Source organism: Sander lucioperca, chromosome 6 (genome assembly GCF_008315115.2).
Source record: "Sander lucioperca isolate FBNREF2018 chromosome 6, SLUC_FBN_1.2, whole genome shotgun sequence".
In the NCBI taxonomy this organism is placed as follows: Eukaryota; Metazoa; Chordata; class Actinopteri; order Perciformes; family Percidae; genus Sander; species Sander lucioperca.
This window is the reverse complement of record NC_050178.1, coordinates 3,690,662-3,714,879: the sequence shown is the minus strand read 5'-3', so window position 1 is coordinate 3,714,879 and position 24,218 is coordinate 3,690,662. Positions and strand designations below refer to the sequence as shown.

General features: G+C 40.8%; 2 protein-coding genes across 10 annotated transcripts in view; both read left to right on the top strand.

The window, feature by feature from the left end:
- The window catches only part of bsnb (bassoon (presynaptic cytomatrix protein) b), a 71,183-nt gene extending 61,714 nt beyond the window's left edge, over positions 1–9,469 (top strand). For both annotated transcript variants that reach the window (XM_031287447.2, XM_036001791.1), the window contains 8 exons: positions 1,316–3,404; positions 3,749–4,731; positions 5,233–5,344; positions 5,444–5,590; positions 5,778–5,832; positions 6,044–6,162; positions 6,618–6,829; positions 7,754–9,469. In XM_031287447.2, the coding sequence (XP_031143307.1) occupies positions 1,316–3,404; positions 3,749–4,731; positions 5,233–5,344; positions 5,444–5,590; positions 5,778–5,818 (3,372 nt within the window). In that variant the 3' untranslated portion in view covers positions 5,819–5,832; positions 6,044–6,162; positions 6,618–6,829; positions 7,754–9,469. The remainder of the gene's footprint in view (positions 1–1,315; positions 3,405–3,748; positions 4,732–5,232; positions 5,345–5,443; positions 5,591–5,777; positions 5,833–6,043; positions 6,163–6,617; positions 6,830–7,753) is intronic.
- A 10,688-nt stretch (positions 9,470–20,157) lies between these two features.
- erc2 (ELKS/RAB6-interacting/CAST family member 2) overlaps positions 20,158–24,218 on the top strand; it is a 35,735-nt gene continuing 31,674 nt past the window's right edge. For 7 of the 8 annotated variants that reach the window (XM_036002026.1, XM_031287484.2, XM_036002027.1 and 4 more), the window contains exon 1: positions 20,158–20,372. The gene's annotated coding sequence lies outside the window, so the exon portion shown is untranslated. The remainder of the gene's footprint in view (positions 20,373–24,218) is intronic. The other variant, XM_036002028.1, reaches the window with a different exon arrangement.

Below are 24,218 nucleotides of genomic sequence, written 5' to 3'. Positions count from 1 at the left end.
GAAATCAGATTTCAGGCATTTTACACATTTTAATTAGTTTTTAGTGTTAGTGTTTCATACACGGTTCTCTTGTGGATACTTGAAAATTGCCATGGATCTACCCAGCACAACTATTTTGTAAGTATTAGACTAGCACAGATGTCTTTTTTAAGTTGTGTTTTTATTTGTAGTTTATATGTTTGATTGCTGTTACCTGCTTGCCATACATAAATATTTGAAGCAATGTCAAAAAAGGCCAGATACTGTGGATATGTGATCAAAGGAGCAGAGGGTAAATTAACATATTTCTCAAAATACATTTGAATGAAATCAAATGACTCAAAACACAATTGCTTTATTATACTGACTGATGTCTCCTGTCGATTTGGAAAAACAAATGTTTACATATTCATGATGTTTACATTTACTAAGCTATTCAACACACATGTAAACTATGTACACTGTAAAAATAATATTTTAAAGTAAAAATCCTGCATTGAAAATGTTACTTAACTAAAAGTATCATCAGGAAAATGTACTAAACATCCTTACATTTTAGTAACTGGAAATGATCAAAACAGTTCTGTCAATCAACTAAGTGTTTAATTGGCTAATCATTTCAGCTGTACTTGTAGGTCTATATATTGTTGGGTAGTTTAATTTATAATAAAACATCATATCTAATAAACTACTTGTGTTTTGTGTGCAAAAATCTTCATTTGTAAAGTAACTAGTAATTAAAGCTGTCAGATTAATGTAATGGAGTAAGAAGTATAATATTTCCCTCTGAAATGTTAGAAGTTGGAGTAGAAGTAGAAAGTGACATGAAAAGAAAAGAAGTACCTCAAATTTGTACTTAAGCACAGTACTTGAGTAAATGTACTTAGTTACATCCAACCACTGCATTTAGAGACAATTTAATTCATTGCAGTAACAATATTATAAATGTTACTGGTTTAGTATAACAAGTAACATGGTTAAATTGTACCTGTAAGTGGAGACACTTTGAAATATTAATATGTAATAGAGGTGCTTTGTGTTGACTACGCTGACTGCCATTACTTTGGCTTCAGTGACACAACATTTTAATCTATATAATGAAATCAAACTACGTTAATTGAACTACTGATAGAGATAATGCCCCTGTAGTACATAGGTTAATTAACCAAGTAGTCTGACAACATATCAGGCTGGATACCTCTTCACTTAGGTCTAGGGATGAAGAAATGTGTAGACCCTCTGTGACTACCCAGTGTACAGTAATGAGTCTAATTAACATAAACTCATTCTGTTTATAGCTCAGTGTTTGTTGATGTGTCTCTGCCTCTCCAAGCAGATGGCCTCCCTGCAGCAGCAGCAGAACTCTCTGATGAGGAAAATAAAGAGGACTCTCCCCAGCCCCCCTCCAGAGGAGACTTCGCTCCCTATTGTTACTCCAGCACAAATGTACAGCTCTCCTGGCATGCCCCAGAGGGTCCTACCCAGACCTGCCCAGGGAGTCACCAAGGCTGGCCTACTGAGTGAACTGAAAGCTGTGGAACAAGAGTCGTCGAAGCTCCGTAAGCAGCAGGCTGAACTGGAGGAAGAAGAGAAAGAGATTGACGCCAAGCTGCGTTACTTGGAGCTAGGCATCACCCAACGTAAGGAGACCATGGTGAAGGACAGGGAGAGGAGAGAGCTGGCTTACCTGAGATGTATGGGTGATGCTCGAGACTACATGTCTGACAGTGAGCTCAATAATCTCAGGCTGGTAGCTGCAACAGGAACCTTTGATGCTAATGGTCTGCTGACAAGGCCCAGCACTGCACCATTGAGCCAATTTACAAATGATCTTAATGTAACCTCCCAGTATCCCTCAACCTCATCCTATATGTCTTATCCATACCCTCAAAGTCAACCATCAACACAGCAGCCAGGGTCTGCTTACCAACAGATAGGTTTCCAACCTCCTCAGTACCCTTCATCCTCTGCACCCCAGCCAGGAACATTCCAGCCCCATCCCCCACCAGGCCCTGGCTACCAGAACCAGGGAACCTATTCCAATCGTATGTATGCCCAGTCCTCCTACCAGACAGACCTTGGCATGCAGCAGCATGGTCACCAGGGCTTCCATCCGCCTGATCAGCCTATGCCAAGCCAGAGCCTTCCTTACCCTAGCCCCTATCAATCTGGTCTCTCCTATCAGCCCCAGGCAGAGATCCTTACAGTCCATCAAAGACCACGGCAAACCTCTTTGGTTGACCTTGAGCAAAAACTCCCTACCAACTATGAAGTCATCAGCAACCCAGCAGTGTCAGTGGCTACATCAGCTCCAGATACCAACTTTGGCTCAGTCTACAGCAATACGTATGGACAGTACCGCCCCCCAGAGCCCGGGTTGACTCACTCTGTGGAAAGCCCCACCTCTGCTTATGCTTCAGATGGACTCTACACTTCTAACCTGGAGCAGAATATTCCTAGGAACTATGTCATGATTGATGACATCAGTGAGTTGACAAAAGACAACACTAGCCAAGCTACTGATGCTCTAAGCCATCCTGTGGGAGGGCGGTATCGCAGTGAGAATGGCCCTGCACGTGGAAGTGCCTACGGTAGGCCTGAAGATGAGCCTGTGGATGCTTATGGCAGACCTACAGGAACAACAGGGTACCAGAGTGCAGTGGAAAGTCGCACCAGCACCACAGGAAGTGGAGGCTCATCCTATTACTATGATGATTATAAACACCCATCACGGAGCAGCTCCAGTAGCCACAAACTTGCACCCAAGAATCTCGCCCCTGCAGTAGTCTCCTCTAAACGTAGTAAGCACAGGAAGCAGGGAATGGAGCAGAAGATTTCTAAATTCTCCCCTATTGAGGAAGCACGGGATGTAGAGTCTGACCTTGCCTCTTACACAATGACCACATCAACAGGAGGCAGCTGTACAGTTGTGTCCAGATCCAAGAAGCTTCAGGATGATGTCACCTATGGAATGAAGAAGAATGCATATGACCAGCAGAAATATTACGGCACCAGTCGTGAGGGTCTTGAGGAGGAGGACCGCATGTACAGCTCTGGTAGGTCCAGGTCTACTGGATATGGTATGGACAAGATTTCCTCCAGAGATGCCACAGGCCACAGAAGTAAATCCTACGAGAGAGATGCTATGGAGCGGTCTCAGAGAAGCAGCCGCAGTGGAAGACCTCCCATGCGCAGCCAGAATTCAGAAGAGGAGAGTCCACTCAGTCCTGTTGGGAAGCCTGTAGGCATGGGAAGAAGCTCTGGCATACCAGACGCCCATGATGCGAGGAATCAGTATGGCTCCAGCCATTCGTTGCCAGATGTGCAGGACCATCACAAGAAGGACCTGCCCAGAAGTCATGTATATAAACCAGATGACCCTTACCTTGTAGATGACATGCACTGTGCTGTTTCTGACAGTGAAGGTAACTGGTGCTGATTAATTTGTGCTGCCTGAGTGCTGGAAAGGGGCTGCATGCCAAGTGTGGAGTTTTGAGAACAGTGATTACTTTGTTTGTCTTGTCTTTTTTATGCAATGTTCCCTGTGATGAATTAAGCCACAAATGCCTGTTTTATATTTCTGTTTTGCACGCATCATTTTTAAGTTGATGTGACATACATGTTTTCTTTTCTGTTGGATTCCTCAAAAATGTGCATGGCTCTGGGATGTGGACTATGTTTTCCCAGTTATTTTGCATGGCTTCAATCTGCATGCTACTCCTCACCACATAAAACACTTGACTGATAATATTTGTTTTGGTTTTAAAAGCCTATCATTTGGGCCAAGAGGAGACTGATTGGTTTGAGAAGCCACGGGAGGCCCGATCTGATCGCTCAAGACATCACGGAGGTGGAGGTCACTCATCCACAGGCAGGCGTAGTAAACAAACCTACCATGATTATGACGAACCTCCAGAGGAATACTGCCCCCAGGATGAGTACAACCAACCGCGCCACTCATCCACAACAACACGGGATCACCGTCACCATGGCAGCAGCTCTGGCCGACACAGCTCTTCTCGCCACACCTCAGAGGATCCCAGATCGTCCCGTTCCTCCAGGACACACCCCAAAGACCCATCTGTCCGTTCTGATGGCAGAGGCTCCTCGTCTACACAAAGAAGGGGTGGTCTAGACTCCCGTTCTACCCAAGGAAGCCCCCGGAACTCAGGCGACTTCTCTCGAGACTCAGCCTCAGGTCATCACCCCGGCACTGGGGGACGGAGCCAGAGACCCCAAGGAGATCGCACAACGTCCAGAAGGCAGGAGCCCTCTGCAGCAGGGTGTAAACCACAGCAGCAGCAGCTCTCTCAGGGCCATGCTGGGCAGCAGCCCCCTCAGGGCCATGCTGGGCAGCAGCCCTCTCAGGGCCATGATGGGCAGCAGCCCTCTCAGGGCCAGGCTGGGCAGCAGCCCTCTCAGGGCCATGCTGGGCAGCAGCTCTCTCAGGGCCATGCTGGGCAGCAGCTCTCTCAGGGTCATGCTGGGCAGCAGCGGTCAGGTGGTCAGGGCCAGTCTGGTAGACATTCAGGCTCTGAACCACTTGATGTTAACCAGCAGGCCCAGCAGCAACAGCAACAGCAGCAGCAGCAACCATCCCTGCAGCACAGCCAGACCCCTCAGAGCAGCCAGCCAACAACAACCACTGCAGGAGCTGGACCGGCACAGCAGCAGCCCAAATCTGGCCAAGCCCCACCACAGGGACGCCAACCAGGAGTAGGGTCTGCAGCAGGGCAGCCAGCCCTCACAGCGGTGAGTAGACCTAAGCCAGATTTTACTTACTGTAACATACATGAAGTGTTTGTAATTTTTTAAGGATTTAGTTTTTAAGGATGTGCTACTTGAAAACCCTGTATTGTGTGGTATTTTCTTATTCAAATATTGCTAAGAGGCTAGTTATGATGACAGATAATATTTCTAGCCATAAAATGCAATTGCTGTGGTATCCCCTTCAAAAACATTTTAAATGTCACAAAAAGAAGCAAAAATGGTTGTTTGTTTCATGCTTTTGGATTGTAGAGTGTGAGAACAATCTGACTCACTCAGAAAAGACACTTCTAGTTCATGGTGAGCATTATACACAGACAGAGGTGGGAAGTGGAAATTAAGAATTACACTGTGATAAAGACAAAGGCATAGAATATAACTAACAATAATGACATTTTAGATTAACTATATGAGATTATATTTCAAATGAGATTACATTTAAAACATAGCCTGAATTTTTTTATTTGTCTCTTTTCTATTCGACAGACAAAAATGGATGCTACACCTGCAGCAGCAGCAGCAGGAATTAAACCTACAACAGGAGCCACAACAACACCTCAGCCTACCAAAATAGCTACACCTCCTCTTACAGGCATTGGTAAGTCTCAGTTCCACCATTACTAAACATAATAAAACCACACAATGACCACAGGCAAACAACAGCATATGTGATGGTTATGTTGTTTGCTGTTTGCAGGCTCCAAGGCCCCCCCTGTTGGGATCGGTAGCAAACCTGTAGGTATAGGCAGCGCTGCACCAGGACAGGCACCTGCTGAAGGGGATAATGTTCTCACTAAAATCCTGCAAGGAGGGGCAGCAGAGCAGGCGGGAAAACTGGGAGATGGTACAGCCATGAATAAATAAATGTTTAAGAAACTGAATTACGGTCTGGCAAATGTTAAATCCACCATGTTAGCTTTTATTTTAAAATAAAACAGCAAATATTAACATACTGGAATTCCTTGAATGAGTATGTCACTGTTGGGTCAGGTTGTTTTCTGATATTTGACACCTCTTTGTCATTCTTGCAGCTCTGTCTGGCCTTGGGAAGAAGTTCACTTCATTTTGGTGAACTAAAAGAGGAGGGTAAGTGAACTGAAGTTACTGACTTTTGCAACTCTGAATGTTGAACTTAGATGCATGGAATGATTTTAGAATGGGAGGCAACGGCTAGGGACCTGCTTATCCACAGAAATTATTAATTTCTTATTCATTGTAAATTATGGATGTTTGGGAAATGATAATGTATGTGCTTATGCTTCATTCGATTATTTTGAATCAACTGTACTTTTTTCAGGATATGCAGAGTTGAAATGAGATGGATTGGAAGCTATGTACTTGAAAAACCTATGAAACTGCATTACATACATTTCACATTACAGAGGAAATAGAGGAAGAGAGATCCTGAGTGCATCAGTGAGTATCCCATTAAATCTTCTCATCAATGAGAAATTAAACTTTTGTATGTCTTTATGATAAATATTTTGTCACCTGCTGTGAAGTCAAGTGAAAACAATGTCATTGTAGAAACCCATTTAAAGATGTAATAATGTATGTATTCACTTTTGTGACACTTGCATTGTGTAAAACAAAAGCAGTAATGCGGGAACTTGGTAAATGGTTGATTGCTGGTGATATTTTTATTTTACCTAGTTTTAGTTTCATTAAGTACACAGAGACTTTAAACTGTGAAAACATAAAGTGCTGTCACACTTTGATTAATTGATTAAGTGTTGGATATTTACATAGATTAGCATAGTCCGTGCCTGCATAGTGAGAAGACTCAAGTGAAGTGATGACTGATTAAATGCTGTGATTGTATATTCTAACTGATCTCCTGTACCTTCACCTTACCCCGAATTACTGAACAGAGCTGGAATCAAAGGATGCCTTGTCAGCACTGAATTCCCTAGACATGGGCACACGATTGAAGTGAATTAAATAAGGGTGATTGCTTCGTCAGCACGGTGTTACAAAACATGAGCAGAGAGCTGAAGAGGCCTGAAAGTAAGTGGATGCCTTGATAGAACTACAGTCCCAGAATGATGATTATGGAGATGTCTGATGCCTCATTGGACCAATGGTAAGTCACTAAAAGCCATTCACATACATCTGTGTGTGTATGTGTGTATGCTTATGTAAGTGTTTATGTTGCTGGATTATGGGCTGATAGAATTTAGTTTTGTTGTTGGCTTTGCTTTTGTTTGCTTTAGCGTTTTATTTCATTGGTTTCCTCATTTCCGTGTCAGGTCACGTTATTAAAGTCACAGTCCGCTTGAACTTTATGCTGCAGATGTAAGAGGCCAAAGCTAAGAACAAGGGATGTCAGCACTACCTTCTGACTCTACACACTCCCAATAATCTGGGCCAAGCACACCAGGCTATAATTAGCCTGAGAAGGCTATCTGTGGCTTTGCTTTAATGTCACACATGCAAAGACACACAGGGACAAGAGCACACGCAGACACACAGAATCATGACTCATGGTAAGCGTCGCTTTACATGGTAGAATGAGTTAACAAACTAACTATAAAAATAGTAAATAAATAAACAGGACTATAAAAGCGTAAATAAAACAGATTTCAATGCATTTTATTCAGCGTCTGTCAAAACACATTTGAGTGAAGGTCTATCATTCAGCTGCTATGCTGTCTATGTTAAAACTTGGATAAATATCAGTAGGCGTGTCAAGTCATTTCTGTGCAGATAGTGTGAAGATAAACCCGACTCAGTGTTTTCTTTAAGCAGCAGGCCAGCCTGCTCAGCCCTGTGGATTACTGCCGATACCAGCAGCGCTGTGATTGGCTGAAGTATCATGGGAAGTAAAGGAAAGTAGGCTGGCAGAGCTGTAACAAACACTGCACAAGGTTTTGCAAACTATGCAGAATTTTAGAGACCCAGATCATATTAAAATACAATTCATTAGATTTTTCTTTATAAATGAAATTGTTTGGTCATTTTTATTAACTGGTATATACTGCTAACATTCCCACGGTCTTTATTTCAGGAGGACAACAACGGTCAATAATGAGGATGTGGAGAAGCGGGGGAGAGAGTCACCCTTACCCTCCTCCTCCTAGAAAGCCTTCTGGGATATGTGACATATGATATATGACAGTAAAAGGCCCGCTAACTGAGGCATCTGGATATCATAGGACAAATTCAGCGTGTGTGGCCATGCATGTCCCTTTTTTCAAACAGTTCAGTAAAGGAAGCCTCTCAGCGCCCTCTATTGGAATTCTAATGGAACACCACTCATGTCTGGGGAATACAAATCTGGCAAGGATATTTTATTCTACATTGATGTCTTCACAGCCTTTTCATGCAAAACACAGTGGAAAAAAGAAGAAGACAGATTTTCATAGGTTTTTCTTGTATCAAAGATACTGATCTTATGCCCACAATGGTGTCACATACCTGGAGTAGACGAGGTGTATTATGGCAATGACAACCAACCTGATGACTCCAATACAATCCTTGAATGCTTGGTTTCTCTAATCTCTACAGTACATTCCAGTAAAGGGAATTTGACCCTTTCTTTGAATGTGTTTTTATTTCTCCTCTTTTTGTTTTAATGTCTACAGAATGCATTGTGTAAATGTGGACATGCGAATGCACACATAAAATTATTTGAAAAACTGAAAAAAGAAGCCCATATGAATACTTTATCACCACCTTTGAGATGCCACTAGTCATCAGCTGTAGTTTTTTAGGGAAGGGAAGTACTACCAGTGTGCCCACAAATGTGAGATTCACACAGATGAGAGGACCAAATGAAAGAGTGGCCACGGCTTGATTAGCCATCGCAAAGCCATTGTTATAGTCAGCCCAACGCTCTGGGGCTGACTATAAAAAGGATAAAGCCCCAGAGAGGACTTTATCCTTTTTATTGATTTGTCTCATCTTTTAGTTTCTTTTCATTTTTGCCTGATATTCACTGAATGGAAGAGCCTTATTCAGTACATGATTTCACTTGTATACCTCATATGTTTTAAAATGTCCATGTCATAATGCATTCTTTTTACACAACTGTATACTATTGTATGTACATAAAACAAATCAGAGATCTAATTATGTAAATTTTTCATTTGTGTATTTATGGAATCACTTTCCAGTGATTTTTGTTGTGTTTTTTTTTTGTTTTTTTTTGGTAAAACTTTATATTTTTCACTTTTTATTTGTTTGAATCTGTTTTCTTGCATCGAATAATTTGCTTGTTGTTTTTAAAAGCAATAGCATGCAGAAAATGGTATATAGCACAATCGTATAAATGTTGTTTAAATTAGTGATGGGAAATATCAAACACTTCTGTCGATAAATAGCCGTAATACAATTTGTCAGAGGGTTTACAACCACAGTACCGTGTTCAGATGTGCATGTTATGTGCAGATGCATAAGAGCATGCAGACAGGTACTAACACACTCACACAGACACTCTCTCTCTATCTCTCTGCAACCACACACATACACACACACACACACACACACACACACACACACACACACGCACACAGGCACACACATTTTACACATCACACACTTTACATCATAGTTACATTTCAGAGCCAACAAGGTTAATTGTGTTCTCCACAGAATAGACCTTTTAACCTCCTGCAAATTAATGAGGTTACCAATTCACCAACAAGATGATCTCACTAACAAGTTGGGTCCACTGCCTCTAATTGTGCAAAGAGACACACACACACACACACACACACACACACACACACACACACACACACACACACACACACACACACACACACACACACACACACACACACACACACACACACACACACACGCACACACACGCACACACATACAGATATAAGAGAGGATGAAAGCAATTATCAATTCAAATGTTCTATGCAATGACTCATTTTGAACCTGGAAGTGATTCTGCCTAAACAGGTTGTTATCATCATTGTATTCACAAGACAACAACAAAATTATGAATTAAAATAGTAAAAAAAACAAAGAAAAAAAAGGTCATGAAAATGTTTTTACTTAGCAACTTGTCTGTATGAATTTGAATATTGAACTAGAATTGTTTTTATTTTCGTGGCATGTTTTGACCCCTCGCTCCCAACACGGGGGACTCGTTGCCAAAGGGTAAACTGTGTATACTGTAAGTTTTGAATGCCCACCATCATGTTGCTTTGAAGCATGGGTTTGCTTGGCTTTGTCTGGCTGTTTGTAAGCCCTCATTCAGTTTTTGTGCGTTTTGGCTGACCTGGGCTCCTCAGTGTTTGGCTTGCAGTGACTGTCCGTGCTGCTATAAACCTGTGATACAGATGGTCAGCACTTCTCATTAATACTTGTCAGTGTACATATTGGGTGTCAGTATAACCTGTGGGGTGAATGGAATGCTTCTATTGGATATTTCATTGTTGATTAAACCACTCAGCAGCCAAGCCATTGGAAAAGTGCATGATATTAGATCTAATATTCTTGGAAGTTGTACCTGAATTAAAAAAGGGTAAGGCATGATTCACCAAGGTTTGCCTAATGAACCTTGACTTTCACAGGCCAATGTAGAGAATATTGATGAGTAAAATGTTCAGCCAGTCATTCACAAATCAGGGCATGTCATTTTGAAAGCACAAGCTTGACTGGTAGTACTTGCTGCTGGATTAAACACAGAAATATGGAGGTTGCGTAACAGTGCCTCCAACTGAACAGTGTAAGATCTATATAAAAGCGAGGTGGAGATGCTATCTGGTCGATGTGAGGTGCACGAGACAAAACAGCCTAAAGTGCAGCCATCTGATTGACAGAAAGGCAGACAGACACACATTCTTACTGTAAATATGAATTCATTCTTCTGTACAGCTTTTGAGTTTTGAGTACGGCTGTCATGTGCATCCCAATGCCGTATTTGCTGCCAACTTTTGTGTATAAAAAGAACATTTATTACCACAATAATGAGGATGATGATGAAACTAATGATGATGATGATTATTATTATTATTATTATTATTGCATAAGCATAGTGTATGTGGCTGACTTGTATTGACTGTTTACAACAGTGGAACAAAACTCGTATTCAGAAACATATCCAGTCTGTGTATAGTTTCTATACATATTGTGTTTGTAAAACAAGAAGAAAGAACCTCCTCAGCAATTGCAGAGTAGAATGCCTTTGTCAGACTATCAGGAGGTCTTTGATTTGATGGATATGATCTGCAAGTTGATGAAGGTAAGGGAAAAAAATTTAAATAAAAAATCTGGAAAATGTCATTCACTGTTGTAAGTGCAATGGGCAAAACGTCAGTCGTGTATCCATTGTGAAACCTTGTGTTCTATTCAGTGTATTCCTGTAAACAGATAGAGTAAATTTTGGTGCATCATGTCAAGTAATGTGATTAATGAAAATATTGACCCTGCAATTTCCAAACAGAGAGAAGAATAAAAAGAAAAGGAATATATTGTGGTCCATGTGTCAGTTATGTGTGTGTGTGTGTGTGTGTGTGTGTGTGTGTGTGTGTGTGTGTGTGTGTGTGTGTGTGTGTGTGTGTGTGTCTCACCTATTTCCTTGCAGTGCTGAAAGAGACACCTGGTAGGTTTTGTAGCTTTGCTGCAGACAGACCAAGAGTAGCAATGCAAATGTTCAGACCAGGCTTTACTTGAGAAAGGAGAAGTGTTTGCCAATGCATGGGAAGAGATGGAGGTGTGAGTAGGTGTGACTGAGTCTGCATATTTGCATCAGGAAAAGAGAGAATTGGAATAGTTTGTATTGTTGCTAACATCTACTGTATCTATCCATATATCACACTTTATGTATTACCCTTATAGAGAATATTGTTATATTTAATTGTCTCACGCCTTTACTGTGTAATGATGTAAATATATTATCGATTAATCTACTGAATATTTAGTTGATTAATTGATTGTACATTTGTATCCATTCAGCTCTAATGCCATTTACAAATACAGTTGGAGCTGGAATTGCTGAAGAGGACAGTCTATACAGTGCCTCAAGTCATACTGTAAGATATTATGAAGTGGTAAGTCAGTGACAACTGGACTCTATTAACAGCATCTGAAACCCCCTTTCCAACAACCGTTTAAGGGCAGGGGCTGTGTCTCACGATTTTTGTAACTTTTCAAAACAATTACCCAATTTACGAATTGGCCAGGTGTGGAGAGTCTTCATACAACCACTTCCATAATTTTTTCATATGTACAGTACAACCAGGTGCAAAACTATGAATGCCTGTAAAAGAGTCCAATCAAAATTGATGCAGCGGAACCCGAGATTTCATCTTTTTATTCCTTGTAAAAAAACAACATTACCAACACTTCGGTCAGAAAATCTGGGAGTGTTATGCTAGTTGCGGCTAATGTAGCCTCGAGCCGCTAGCCTCAAGCAGAGATGAGGAGCGTGCTACAAGGGTCTGGTAACCTCACTTCTTTCTTTCTAACTCCACTCCTCCATATTTATTCTATTTTCAAACGTGTAGTCGTCAGACCAACCGACGCTGACTCAAGTGACATTACTTGAGGTATTTTATCAGAATTCAAGCAGCTCCCTATGGAGCCAATAAATGCTTCATACAACTTTTTTCATATAGGCAGCAGTACTCCCCAAGACATGAGAACTGGCTTTATGTGTAAAATCAGTGGAGTTCCCCTTTAAGGGGATGCTATCAGAAAGTGTGCGTCACTATCCCCATTTGTAAAATTCATCGTGGCTCTCACCTCCTTATGGCACCAAGGTTTTCACCCAACATTCGAGAGTAACCATTTTATAACAGGTACTGAGACCTTTATACATGTTTGACGTTCACACCTTAATGTCACATGAGGATTGTTGAGGTGACATGAGGGCCTATCATATGTCACATAAATTGAGGAGTTTAAAGCTATAGTGCGCAACTATTTTATATTAATGAACGTCCGTTACATTCAAGCCATTGCCAAATGAGTTGATACAAAGCTAGTTAAGCCTATCAGCTCTACAAAACTCTCTCTATATTTCTCAGTATGGCTATATTTAGAAAATGGTGCTATCCAGCGACTTTCGCAAGCAGAAGCTCGAGTGATGTGTTTTACATCACAGCTGTTAAAGGACAACAGCAGCGTTCAGCTTTGGAGACAAAGAGGACATACAAATTCCAAGTTAATTATCTCTTCTGAAGAGCCTTTTTTGAAGTTTTTTAAATCCTCCATGATCACCAGAGGCTTGTATCATGTGGATGCACCAAGTTGTCATTACTTAGAATTCCTCATAGGGGAGACAGAAACTATGCACTATAGCTTAAAATTAAATTATTGAAGTTGATATTGCTGTATTTAGGCTTGTTCGATTGACAGTGATGGCCTCTGTCACTCCTCTTTTGACCCATCTAAGATGTGTGTCGTATGTCTTTTAGGCAATTTACTAAGACTGGACTCGAGTAAAAGGCATGTACCATGTGCTTTTTCAGTGGTTGTTTCACCATGTATCTGTGTATTCCTCATGTCAATGTGGTACATGTATTGTTTCTTAGATTAAGGACACATTACTTACCACTTTTTCATGGAGATACATTACATTCACACTAACACTGCAGTGCAGCTAAGGTATGAACTTTTCAGCAGCTGTTGAGTCATGTTCTTGTATTGTGCTTGAATGTGTGGCAGAGAGTGGAGTGCTACTCTGCTGTAACAAATTGAATGGGCCATCAGGTTACTATGAAACCACAATCCATTCTGCAGCTCCCCTTTCCTTCAGAGTAAAGCCTTACTAGTGACATCTGAAGATCTTGTCTGCCCTCATCTGGTTAGGTACAGAATTGGAATAAGTTCTACATTTACTCAAAAAAAAACCCATGCTTTTATTTATATTTTTTATGCAGTGTAGTTACAGTTATCAAAAGTAGTAAACTCTTTCTACCTGTTCATCAAAAGTAAAGAATAGAAATTCTCACAAAATATTTTGCAGCTGGAGACTCTTGAATTCATTATGAAACAAGATAAAGTGTTGAGTTGGGGGTTGCGGGTGGAAAGTCTCTGGCAAATATTATTAATGCATTCAGGCTGTTTAAGTAATTTGGTTTCACGAGTCAAATATATATGTTTCAACATATTGCCAGAATAGCAAAGTGAGAAAATACCTCATAATAATTTAACATATATAACATATACTTACTTATATATATATATATAGCCTGGTTGACACCAGACCCTTCTCAGTTGTAACTGAGAGTGGGTTATTGTCATTGTGTAAAGCCTGCCTCAACGGTTGTGATTGGTGCCTTGATTTGGAAAAATTGGAAATGGGCTTGAATGGGCTCTTGGCCAGACTGACTTGCAGAGCAAATCTCAAATTGTTGGAAGTTCATCAGTATATATATATATATATATATATATATATATATATATATATATATATATATATATATATATATATATATATATATATAAGTTATATATGTAAGAATATAAATGTAAAACAGGATGACATTGAAGTTAAGTGCTATACATCATTGATGCTAATCCTGAATTTGAAGTGGTCAATTATAATAGCATGGACTACATATTTAAAGACTACACTAAGATGTGAAAATATTACAGTAAACTGAACTTTTACCCAATTCTGCGGCTAAAAGAAGGTCACTGGTTTCTTCAATGAGGCCAGTATCTGTACTATGATCTGATTTGATTCATGAAATCTTGACAGATCTCCAAAGCTATGATATGAGCAGAATCTTGAAGAGGAAAACGTGTTTGTTTATTTAAAAGATCTAGATTCTCCATTTTTTTACAAGTGAGGTTGACCTGCAAGAAACGAAATGGAAAGTCAGTTTGAAGAAAGCAATTGACCCTGCTGTACCATAACCAATTGCTCCCGCTAGCAATTTTCAAAGGAAGTGTAGACTTCATACAAGATATATTTTTTGATAAAGATGATCATGACATAGTGCACAAAGGGTAAAACACTACTAACATTTCTGTTTTAACTTATATGACTCAACAATGAAAGTGTTGTGAGGGTGTAAGTGCTCAATCTTTGTCCTTACAAGGATTTATTGCTGGGCCCAGCAGCCAACTCTACAGCACTGGTGTCTAACCTTTTGTTTTCGTAAGGTTGCTCTAATGGAGCATATTTAACATAATAATGATATATCAAACTGCTGAGTGACCCTCCTCATACACTGTTGGAGGTCACTTACTCTATATTACTTAATAGACACTTTTCTGTTTAAATTTTTTCTTTTGCAGCAGTGGTCTTATGAGCTGAGCCAGCTCTGTCCAATCTCTCACTACAGATCAGGTGGATACTTGTATAAAGCAGGTTAATTATTGGTTTTGTCATTATTGTCCTGAATTATAGGTCACTTGAACTACACGTCCTCTTATTAAGGGCATACATTTAAGTCATTAAACTATAATTGGCTTGCATTCATCCATTTCCTGAAAGCCATGACGGGAGCCTCAGCCTCTGAGAATTCATTTCCATCAGCGATGCCCTTACAGGACCATTTTGTTACTCAACCTCAAGTGGTGATGGGAAGTGTGAGACATACAGGTAGATGGAGAGTGGAAGCAGAGCGTGACTCTGCAGATTAATTATTAATTATTGGTCATTGCTACAGCCCAATGTGCTCGCACATTAGTGTAATTGAGTTTATTTCTTAGAATTAGGCTGAGAGAACTGGCTGCTCAGAGTTTCCTCCCTCGCCTGTCACGCACAGTCTTAATCTGCTTGTTTGCCAGCCATAGACTGCATAATCAATACATAGCACTTAAAAATGAAACAATCCTTTTCCAGGCATTACATGCTCGCAATGTCAAGTGTGGGGAAAACAGCAATGCGCATGCTCAAAGCTTTTGTCAATGAAAGTGGAAAGCACAAATTTGATGCCACGTGGGACTGAATGCTAGCCTGTCTCTGCCCTCCTATACTTCCGCTCAATTTTCATTTCCCTTCTCCGTCTGGGTTTGCGGTATATTCTTGGGTTTTCTCCGGCCAAATATTTGACGGTCCAATCAGCGAACAGAGAGAGTGGCTGAGAACGATGACATTGAGGACGTGCGCTAGAAAGATGCAAGCGAAGCCATTTGGTCCGTTGTGGCAACGCTGCCAAATATCCAGAAGTTAAAGCCCGAGCAAGAACAAAATTTTCTGAGTTGTGTTGGTCGCCATGATGTTGTGGCCCTCCTCCCCACGAGGTTTGGGAAAAGTTAGATTTTCCAGCTTGCTCCGTTAGTGGTGAAGGAGTTGGCTAAGGCTAACACTAGCGATGCTAATGCTAAATATAAGCCGATAGTTGTCGGTCTCCCCTCTTGTTGCACATGCGCATGACATACGTCACGACCAAACGTTAGGGATTGGTTATGGCAGATCCAGAGTGGCTCTGGGCAGATCCAATAGTTTTAAACTTCAAGGCAGTTAACACTTGCCAATGGAGAGCGGCCAGACTCTCTGTATAAATGAAATGTACGAGAGTCTGGTAGACCAGGCTAACTGAATGCCTTTGCCACAATGCAATTTGATTGTCTGTTTGCCAATTACTGTTGTCATCAATTTCCTTGTAGTTGGCAGAAGTTGAAAATGTGACTTCAGTTAACCATGAACATGGATTATCTTCTACAGCACAAATTTGGGAGAAAAATCTGAGATTAAAGGTGCACCTTTTTTTTTGACCTTTCCCCTTTATTATAATGACAGTGGATAGACATGAAAAGGGAAGAGAGATGGGGGATGACACGCAGCAAAGGGCCGCAGGTCCAGGCCACTGCAGGACTCAGCCAACATGGGGCAAACGGTCTTACTGGGTGAGCTAGAGGCCACCCCACCTATGGCACCTTTAAACACCTCTGTGCCCACCAGCCGTGGGATATTGTTATAAACCATACCTAGTGGCTCTAGAAAAAAAAAACTGCTAGCTTGTCAGAGAAGACGCCCTTTTTCTTCCGGTGTGTTATTCGGAGGGGATGGTACCCAGTTTTCATTATACATCCATGATGGTACTTTACAAGAACATTCAGTATCTCAAGCATCTTTCTAAGAGGATTATACCAAACATGAAAGCAGCACAACGCTGTGAAATTGGGCAATCATATACAAACGGGAAATTGAGCCGTATAGGGTAAGCTATGTACCTAGTCAGAGTATAACCTGATAAACTGTGTGGGAAATGTAAAATAGCACATTATGTCAAACTGTGAAATTGTGTAATTAAAAGTAAAAGTCCCCCAAAACTTAAAAAAGGTTATTTATTTAGAGGTCTGGACATGGGTATACCAAGGCGACATAACCCTCAAATTTCCCAACAGTCTAAACTAAAATAGGAGGCGCTCGTTTATTCCACGTGTGCAGCCCTTACACATAACTGTGACTGTCTCATTAAGGAACCACCTAGTGACGCATCCTGGTGCTACACCCAAACCTCTACCAACCCTCAGCTCAGGTTTTTCTGCCTGGGAATTTCCTTTGAAACTGAGTTCCCCTCTCCTCTCTCTTTCCATCTGGGTGCATTCATATCCCAGTAATGCTTGTTACTAACTTAGCTCTGGGGAGCTTATTCCCCCAGAGTTCTATGTTTTCTCGCCTCATAGTTTTCCTTGGATTGGGGTGGCACCTAAATCGTGTTTGCAGCTACTGCCATGGCCCTGCTCGACACCATGCTACGCCCTGCACTGCTACTACTATTATTTCTAGTCATTGTTCTATTATGTTTATTGGTACTATAGTTGCTATTGTTCATCATACCAACTGCTATAATTATTATGAATCATATATCTCCATATCTGTATATCTGTATCAGTGTCTCTGTGTCCCAACCGGCAGCGGTAGATGACCACCCACCAAGAGTCAGCATCTGTCCGGGGTTTCTGACAGTAAAAAGGAAGTTTTTCCTCACCACTGTCTTACCAAATGCTTGCTCTTGGAGGGAATTGTTGAGTCTTTGTAAATTATGTGGTCTAGACCTACTCTATCTGTAAAGTGTCTGAGATAACTCCTGTTGTGATTTGACACTATAAATAAAATTGAATTGAATTGAAACCCCAGTACATTTTCAAACATTTCATCATTCGCACACAGATTACATGGCACATCACTTGTCTTCTTCATTGTCTGTTAATATATTCATTAATTATAAATCAATATTGCTTAAGAGATGGAGGGGCAGGTGACTGCTAGTCTCGCATTGCCAGACCCTCCACACCGCTGCAGAGAAGGGTCTGGCTAGTCCACACGCCCGAAATGAGGGACATCCGGTGGGATTTTTGGCGGCACCTGAACAATTCCGGAAATGAAACGCCGTCGATATAGACTGGATGACTGCTGACAACACCACTGTCATGACAAGTGACAATAAAACTCTTACTTATCACATTAAACATTGGATTTTTAAATTGTTAAATATTTTCAGATGTTTTTATTTGTGTACATAATTTGTTAAGCAGTCATATTAGTTGTTATTGTCGTCAAACCCATGCAGGCTGAAAACAAAGTGGTGCGGGACATGGAAAATGTACACATACACGATATGTATGTGTGTTTACATTTAATTTCTGATTTAAAAAATGGAGACAAATTGGAAAACACAGAAAATGGAAATTTCTGGCAGCATTTCAGCATTGACCATATGGCTGCTCAGGTAAACAGGAACATATTGCAGGTCAAATTGTGAGCGGAAGAAGAAACTAAGTCTCAACATGGCCTCTAATGCCCTGCGATGGACAAGCAAACCTAACCAACCACCACTCACATTCTGCCTATAGTGGGATCTCATATTGGAAATAAGTAAGAAATAGGTTTATAAGTAGAACATAGAGGAAGGAGGTAGTCAATCAACTGGAGCACAAAGGGCTTCTTACTGTACCCATGCCTACCCCTTTCCTGTTCATATAACCTTATATGTGTGCATGAGAGAGAAAGAAAGAGGGAGACTGAGAGACTGTGTGTGTCTCTGTGTTTGTGTTTAGGACACAGAAATGCTGATGCCTCTCCTTTGGGCCCTGTCAAGCACACTTAGTGTCAGTGTTTACAATGCAAAATGGGAGAAAGCCCCCATAATTCCAGGAGGCCTGAAGGCAGTCGAGAGCAGGAGGAAGACAGGAGCCAGGGGGCATTGTTTAAGTTTTGGGGCTGTCTGTTCAAACACTTCTGAAGGACGTACACACCTCATGGTGAAGTTACTGTCTGATGTCATGAGTTTAGATTGATTCATGCTGCAACAGAAGTTCCTCTGTTAGAGCTGCTCCCTGGATCTGTGGTTTACCCGCAGGCAAATCTGATTTATAATGTTGGCAGTCTGAATACTGACACAGCCAGTTTATTGTGTTATAGTAGACACCCCAATACCTCACTGCTTTACTGGTTGTATCATTCTTCCAACTATTGATTTAAAACAACTATTCTCTATTGCTTACACTTCAAACCAGATGGAATAGTTTGGCATTTTGGAAAATATGCTTATTTGCTTTCTTGCCGAGAGTTAGATGAGAAGATTAATACCACTCTCATGTCTGTACTGTGAATATAAAACAACCAGCTGGATTGTCCTCAAAGTGAGGTTGCCAGGCAATCAGCTGAGCTCCAGGAAGTTACAGCGCAGGGCCAAGAAGTAGTTTGTCACATAAACGCCCTTAAAACCACAATTATTATTGTACGGATTTAACAAATGAGATATAACACGATAACAGTTTAGAGGTGCTGATAGGTGGATTGGACCTTTGTACAGTGTCAGGCTAGCTGTTTCTCACTGTATCTAGTCTGTATACTAAGCTATGCTAAGCATCTGGCTATAGCTCCACATTTAACTCTCCATGTGTTGGGGTAATTGTGTTTTATCAGAGTACAGCATTGAAAATCTGCTTAGAAATGTGAATATTGGTTAGGATAGAACAGCACAATGTAATTCTGGTAAATAAAACGCTTTCATTATTAATTTCACTTGTTTTTATTTTTAACAAATTGTATACAATACAATACACATTTTCTATAGGCTCAGTCTGCCACTTGTTTAAAAAACAATTCAAGTGCTGGTTTCACAGTATCAGAATTTTGGATAGTCATCATGGAAGCTAAGTGACAGCGTGCACACCCCCCACCCCCCCCCGCCCCCGTGCCCCCCTTCTAGCCCCGCCCCTGCTACAGTCCCATCTCTTGGTATTACCCAACCGTATTTCACCTACAGCATTAAATCAGAATGGTTTAATAAAAGTGGTACACAGATCTTTTTTTTTTTATTTCTATGGGTACACTGCATGAGAGGAAGGGCTGCCTGAAAGTCAAACTTGAGGGCAAAAATACCCCTGACAAAAACTGTTGGCTCACAGGTTTGACTACTGATCCACACATCTAATTTTGAATTAGGCCCACCTACCCTAAAATGCACTGTAAGTAACATAATGTTTTCAAATATCTTCGACTAATGTGAGTGGACGCGGCCAATGATTACCATTCAGCACACCAAGATTATGTGAAATTCATCTCATCCGCCCATCCCATCCTGCCAGCTGCCACTTGCAGTAGTGGTGATGCTGCTCCCTGGTGTGTAGAGGAGGAGAGAGAGCGTGTCCGCTGCCCAATGACAGGGCAGGATGCTGAGAGAGGCTGCTCGGGTGAATGGAGGCGACACGATGCCGTCTAAAGCGGTGAAGAAAAGGAATTAACATCGATCAAGGTAGGCTACATTTGCCTTTTTATTTTACACCCAGTGTTCCGCGTGTCGTTATAGAAGTAGGCCCTAGTGACACGTGTATCCTCTCGTTTTTTGGGCCGTTTTCTGAGCGATTTGGCGGAAAAAGCACCGGCTATGTGCGTTGAAAAAAAACATTCCGGTTTTCGTTGATTGCATGGACACAGCCAGTCAGTGCTCACTTGATATCAAAAATTTGCATTTTTAAAGCCGTGTTGAAACGACCAGCGCCATATTTCAAAATAAAGGTTTCAATCTGCTTTCCTACCCCGGGTTAGACTAATATTTCCTTGGTGTAGCCTAGTCAGGTGCTCGACACACACCACGTCGGAGCCATCGAAAATGTAAAGGCCCAATGAGCTGTCAATTGCTCGGTCGTGCTTCCTATGCTGCATTAAATGTAGGCTAATTCAGCGTACACATCAGTAGACATTATAATTTTAATTAATAACAGAAGCCTTAATGTGTAGGCCTAATTAAGATAAACATCTGTCGAGGACGTTTCACATGATTTCCGAACAGGCCATTTGGAGTCGCACATATATAGGCTATTTTCGCATCCAATCAACCAGCCATTGAAGTCAGTGGGAAGCACGCGGGCGTTAATACTGTAGTAGAATACGTGATGAGGAGGCTGCATGTTAAGCATTGCACCGCACTGGGACTTCACATGGAATGTCTTTATTATCGACCCATTGTAAAGGCTATTTATAGGAAATGGCCTTGTCCGCCATAGACATGCGCTCTGACCTCAAAAGTATGTACTCACAGTTGTTTAAACTAGTAGGCCTAATCTTATGCAGTTTTGTTAGAGTAGGCTTGGAACAAAATGCTTGCATGCTGGCTTTCAAAATGTCATGATCGCCATATAGAAAAAGTGTCTCCCTGATCCCACAGATACACTCAGCATTGCCTGTGGTGAAATCTTTGTGTCAATACATCTGCCCTCCCTGCTGTTAACGCACCACTGCCCTCTGAATTGCCAGTGATTATTTCTTCAGAGGCCTATTGGCATTTGCTGACAGGTTTTCGGGTAACGTGACATCTTCTATTGTAAAGTTAACTGTGCTGTTTCTGTTTCTGCAATAATATGATACTCTTTTTTTTTATATTGCACTGGTCATTTCCCTCCGTTGTCTGGCATACTGAGAAATGTGCTTTGTCCCTGTGTGTGTGTGTGTGTGTGTGTGTGTGTGTGTGTGTGGGGTTAGAACAGGGTTAGAAGAATAAAAGAATCAGAGTAATGTTTTTCATTGGAGACAATCTATTCAGTATTTGACCTGTAGGCTACTAGTGTTGATTAGTCAATCGACAAAAAAAATACGTAATTGTAATTAATCAAACAAAAACACCAAAAATGTATTGATTTCAGCTTCTAAAATGAGAGGATTTCCAGTTTTTTCTCTCTGTTTTATATCATTGTAAATTGAATATCTTTGGGAATCTGACTGCTAGAGAGAGAAAAAACAGCATTTAAATATGTCACCTTGGGCATTTTTGCTATATTCTGGCATTTCATGGACTAAAATATTAATTGATTAATACAGAAAAATGTTGTAGCCCAACACTCTAGACTTTAACTTCATTGATCAAACCTATTCAGTATTCCCATACCAATTACTTCAAAGCTCCGGGCTATGATTCTGTAAAATGTGTGACTGCCACTCCCATTTCATTAAAGTTTAAGTTTATGCAGCCGGGTGGACAGAACAATTTAAACATCTTACTGTACAACATAAAAGGCAAGCAAGGAGCAGTTAGGATAAGTGAAGATGTTTGGTTTTGGTTGAGTCTGTCAGGTTCAGTGTGTTTATTTTTGAGGTGGAAGTCTGAGGTGACAAGCAGTGTTTTCCTCTGTTTGGCATATGTCATGATTTTTTAAAGGAGATATTTCTGGCATATGTGCCTTTTATTGAATAGCTGCAGTGAAGATTGCAGGAAACATGAGGAGTGAGGGGGAAGACATGCAACAGAGATGGGGAATCAAATCGTGGAAGTTGCAATCACATGGCACACATCCCAGACCACTGGCCCATGCAGCACGGCACAGTTGGCATCATTTTTGAAACTTTTCCCCTCATGACATTACATAGTTTTCCTGTAATTCCCAATTACAAAGACAGCTACAAAAGTGAATCATAGCTGAAGTTGAATACTTACTGAAACATGTCAACTTTAATAAGAGGGCTGACAAACACAATTTGTACATATACGTTTTTAAGGCAAGATTAGGCAACTGAAAGAGGTACAAACAAGCCAGAGAAACACTGCATGAATCACTGGAACAACACTGACGACATGAAGAAACTCAAAAAAAATGATGACAACATATGAACATAGAAAAGCTTCATTAAAGACAGTCATTACAAATAGATCATATCAAACACTGACTGAAAGATGCTTCACAGGATGTAAGGTCTCAAAAAATGAGTTGAATCATCCACACAGTTTCCCCAAAAAACAAACATTACAAGCCTCAACTGAATAGATTTACAGCAGGTCAATTATAATATATTGCAAGATGTTGTTGTTTTGTCTGTTTTCCCATTGCTGAATTCTGGTTTTTACTCCTAAAACATTTACCGACCAGACTTCACAGACCTGCTGTAGCAGGCTGACCACTGTAGATAAGAGCTACAGTGTTTGTTGTTGCATATGTCTGCATATCAAAAATTTGAATTGAATTTGTCTTTCAGAGGGAAATAGAAATAAAAAGAGTTGTTTTACAGGCTATGAATGCAAAATGCTTTACACATGCTCTGTCCAAGCCTTTAAACTGATTCTGGTTCATTTGTTCTTCCTTTTTATATTAGTATGTTCCCATCCACCCAAACACCTTTTACTTAATATTACTAACAGAGATGACAGTGTCCTGTCTGACCTCCTCTGTCAGGCTGCAGTGATTGCCCCCTGGCCACGTGTTTCCACACGGGTGATGCTTCGGTGAGTGCAATTAAGGGTTCCTGTCATCCAAAATCTCCCTGGATTTCATACACCGACGAGACCTGTTGACACATGGTTCTCTGTGCCAGGATTTGTCATTTCACCTGTCTCTCAAAAGAAATATGAAAGAATATGCATGGAGTAAAAAACCTGGGATTGTTGGAAAAAAAAGCTCCCATGAAGCATACTGCCATGTCACCTTGGCACTGCTGCAACACACACCATTACCATTTGGCCACAATGTTTGGAGACTTATGTCAGACGACTGAGGTGCTTTATCTCCGTTAGCCCAGGCATAGTCACCATGGCAACTGGGTATGAGCAGCAAGTGTCACCAGAAGAGTGAAAGTACCGTAGTTCACTTTGATCGAAGGGTCTAATTTTTTTGTCTCACAGACGGTCCAATATTATTCATCACCAGACAGCCTGTGACATTAACGATCTCTGTCAGCACTTTGTCTTCAACATTTGTTGTTAAACGGCTCTGTATTTACGCAAAACGTTATCTACCATAATGTAATAATGACACTGCCATTATGTGTAACCTCAAGCTTAAATATATTATAATTAGACTGTGATATATCTTGTTCTATTTTGAAGCTTGAGGTGGCATGAAATGGCAGAACCATTATTACAACATTAAAAATTAAGCCTCCTATATCCTTTTCTCCTCGTTAGCCAGCTCTGCAGTATTTAAAATCCTTTTGATTTATGGTATTTTTATTAAAATTGTGGCTAGAAAATCTGTATAGCGTATTGTGAATTGCATAACATCAGTGGTTATAAAATCATTGGAAATCCCTTGTCAGTTTTAATTTGTAATTTTGATGTTTTTATGAGACAATACAATGCAGCAGATGATTACTTTGTCATATGCCATGGGCCTGA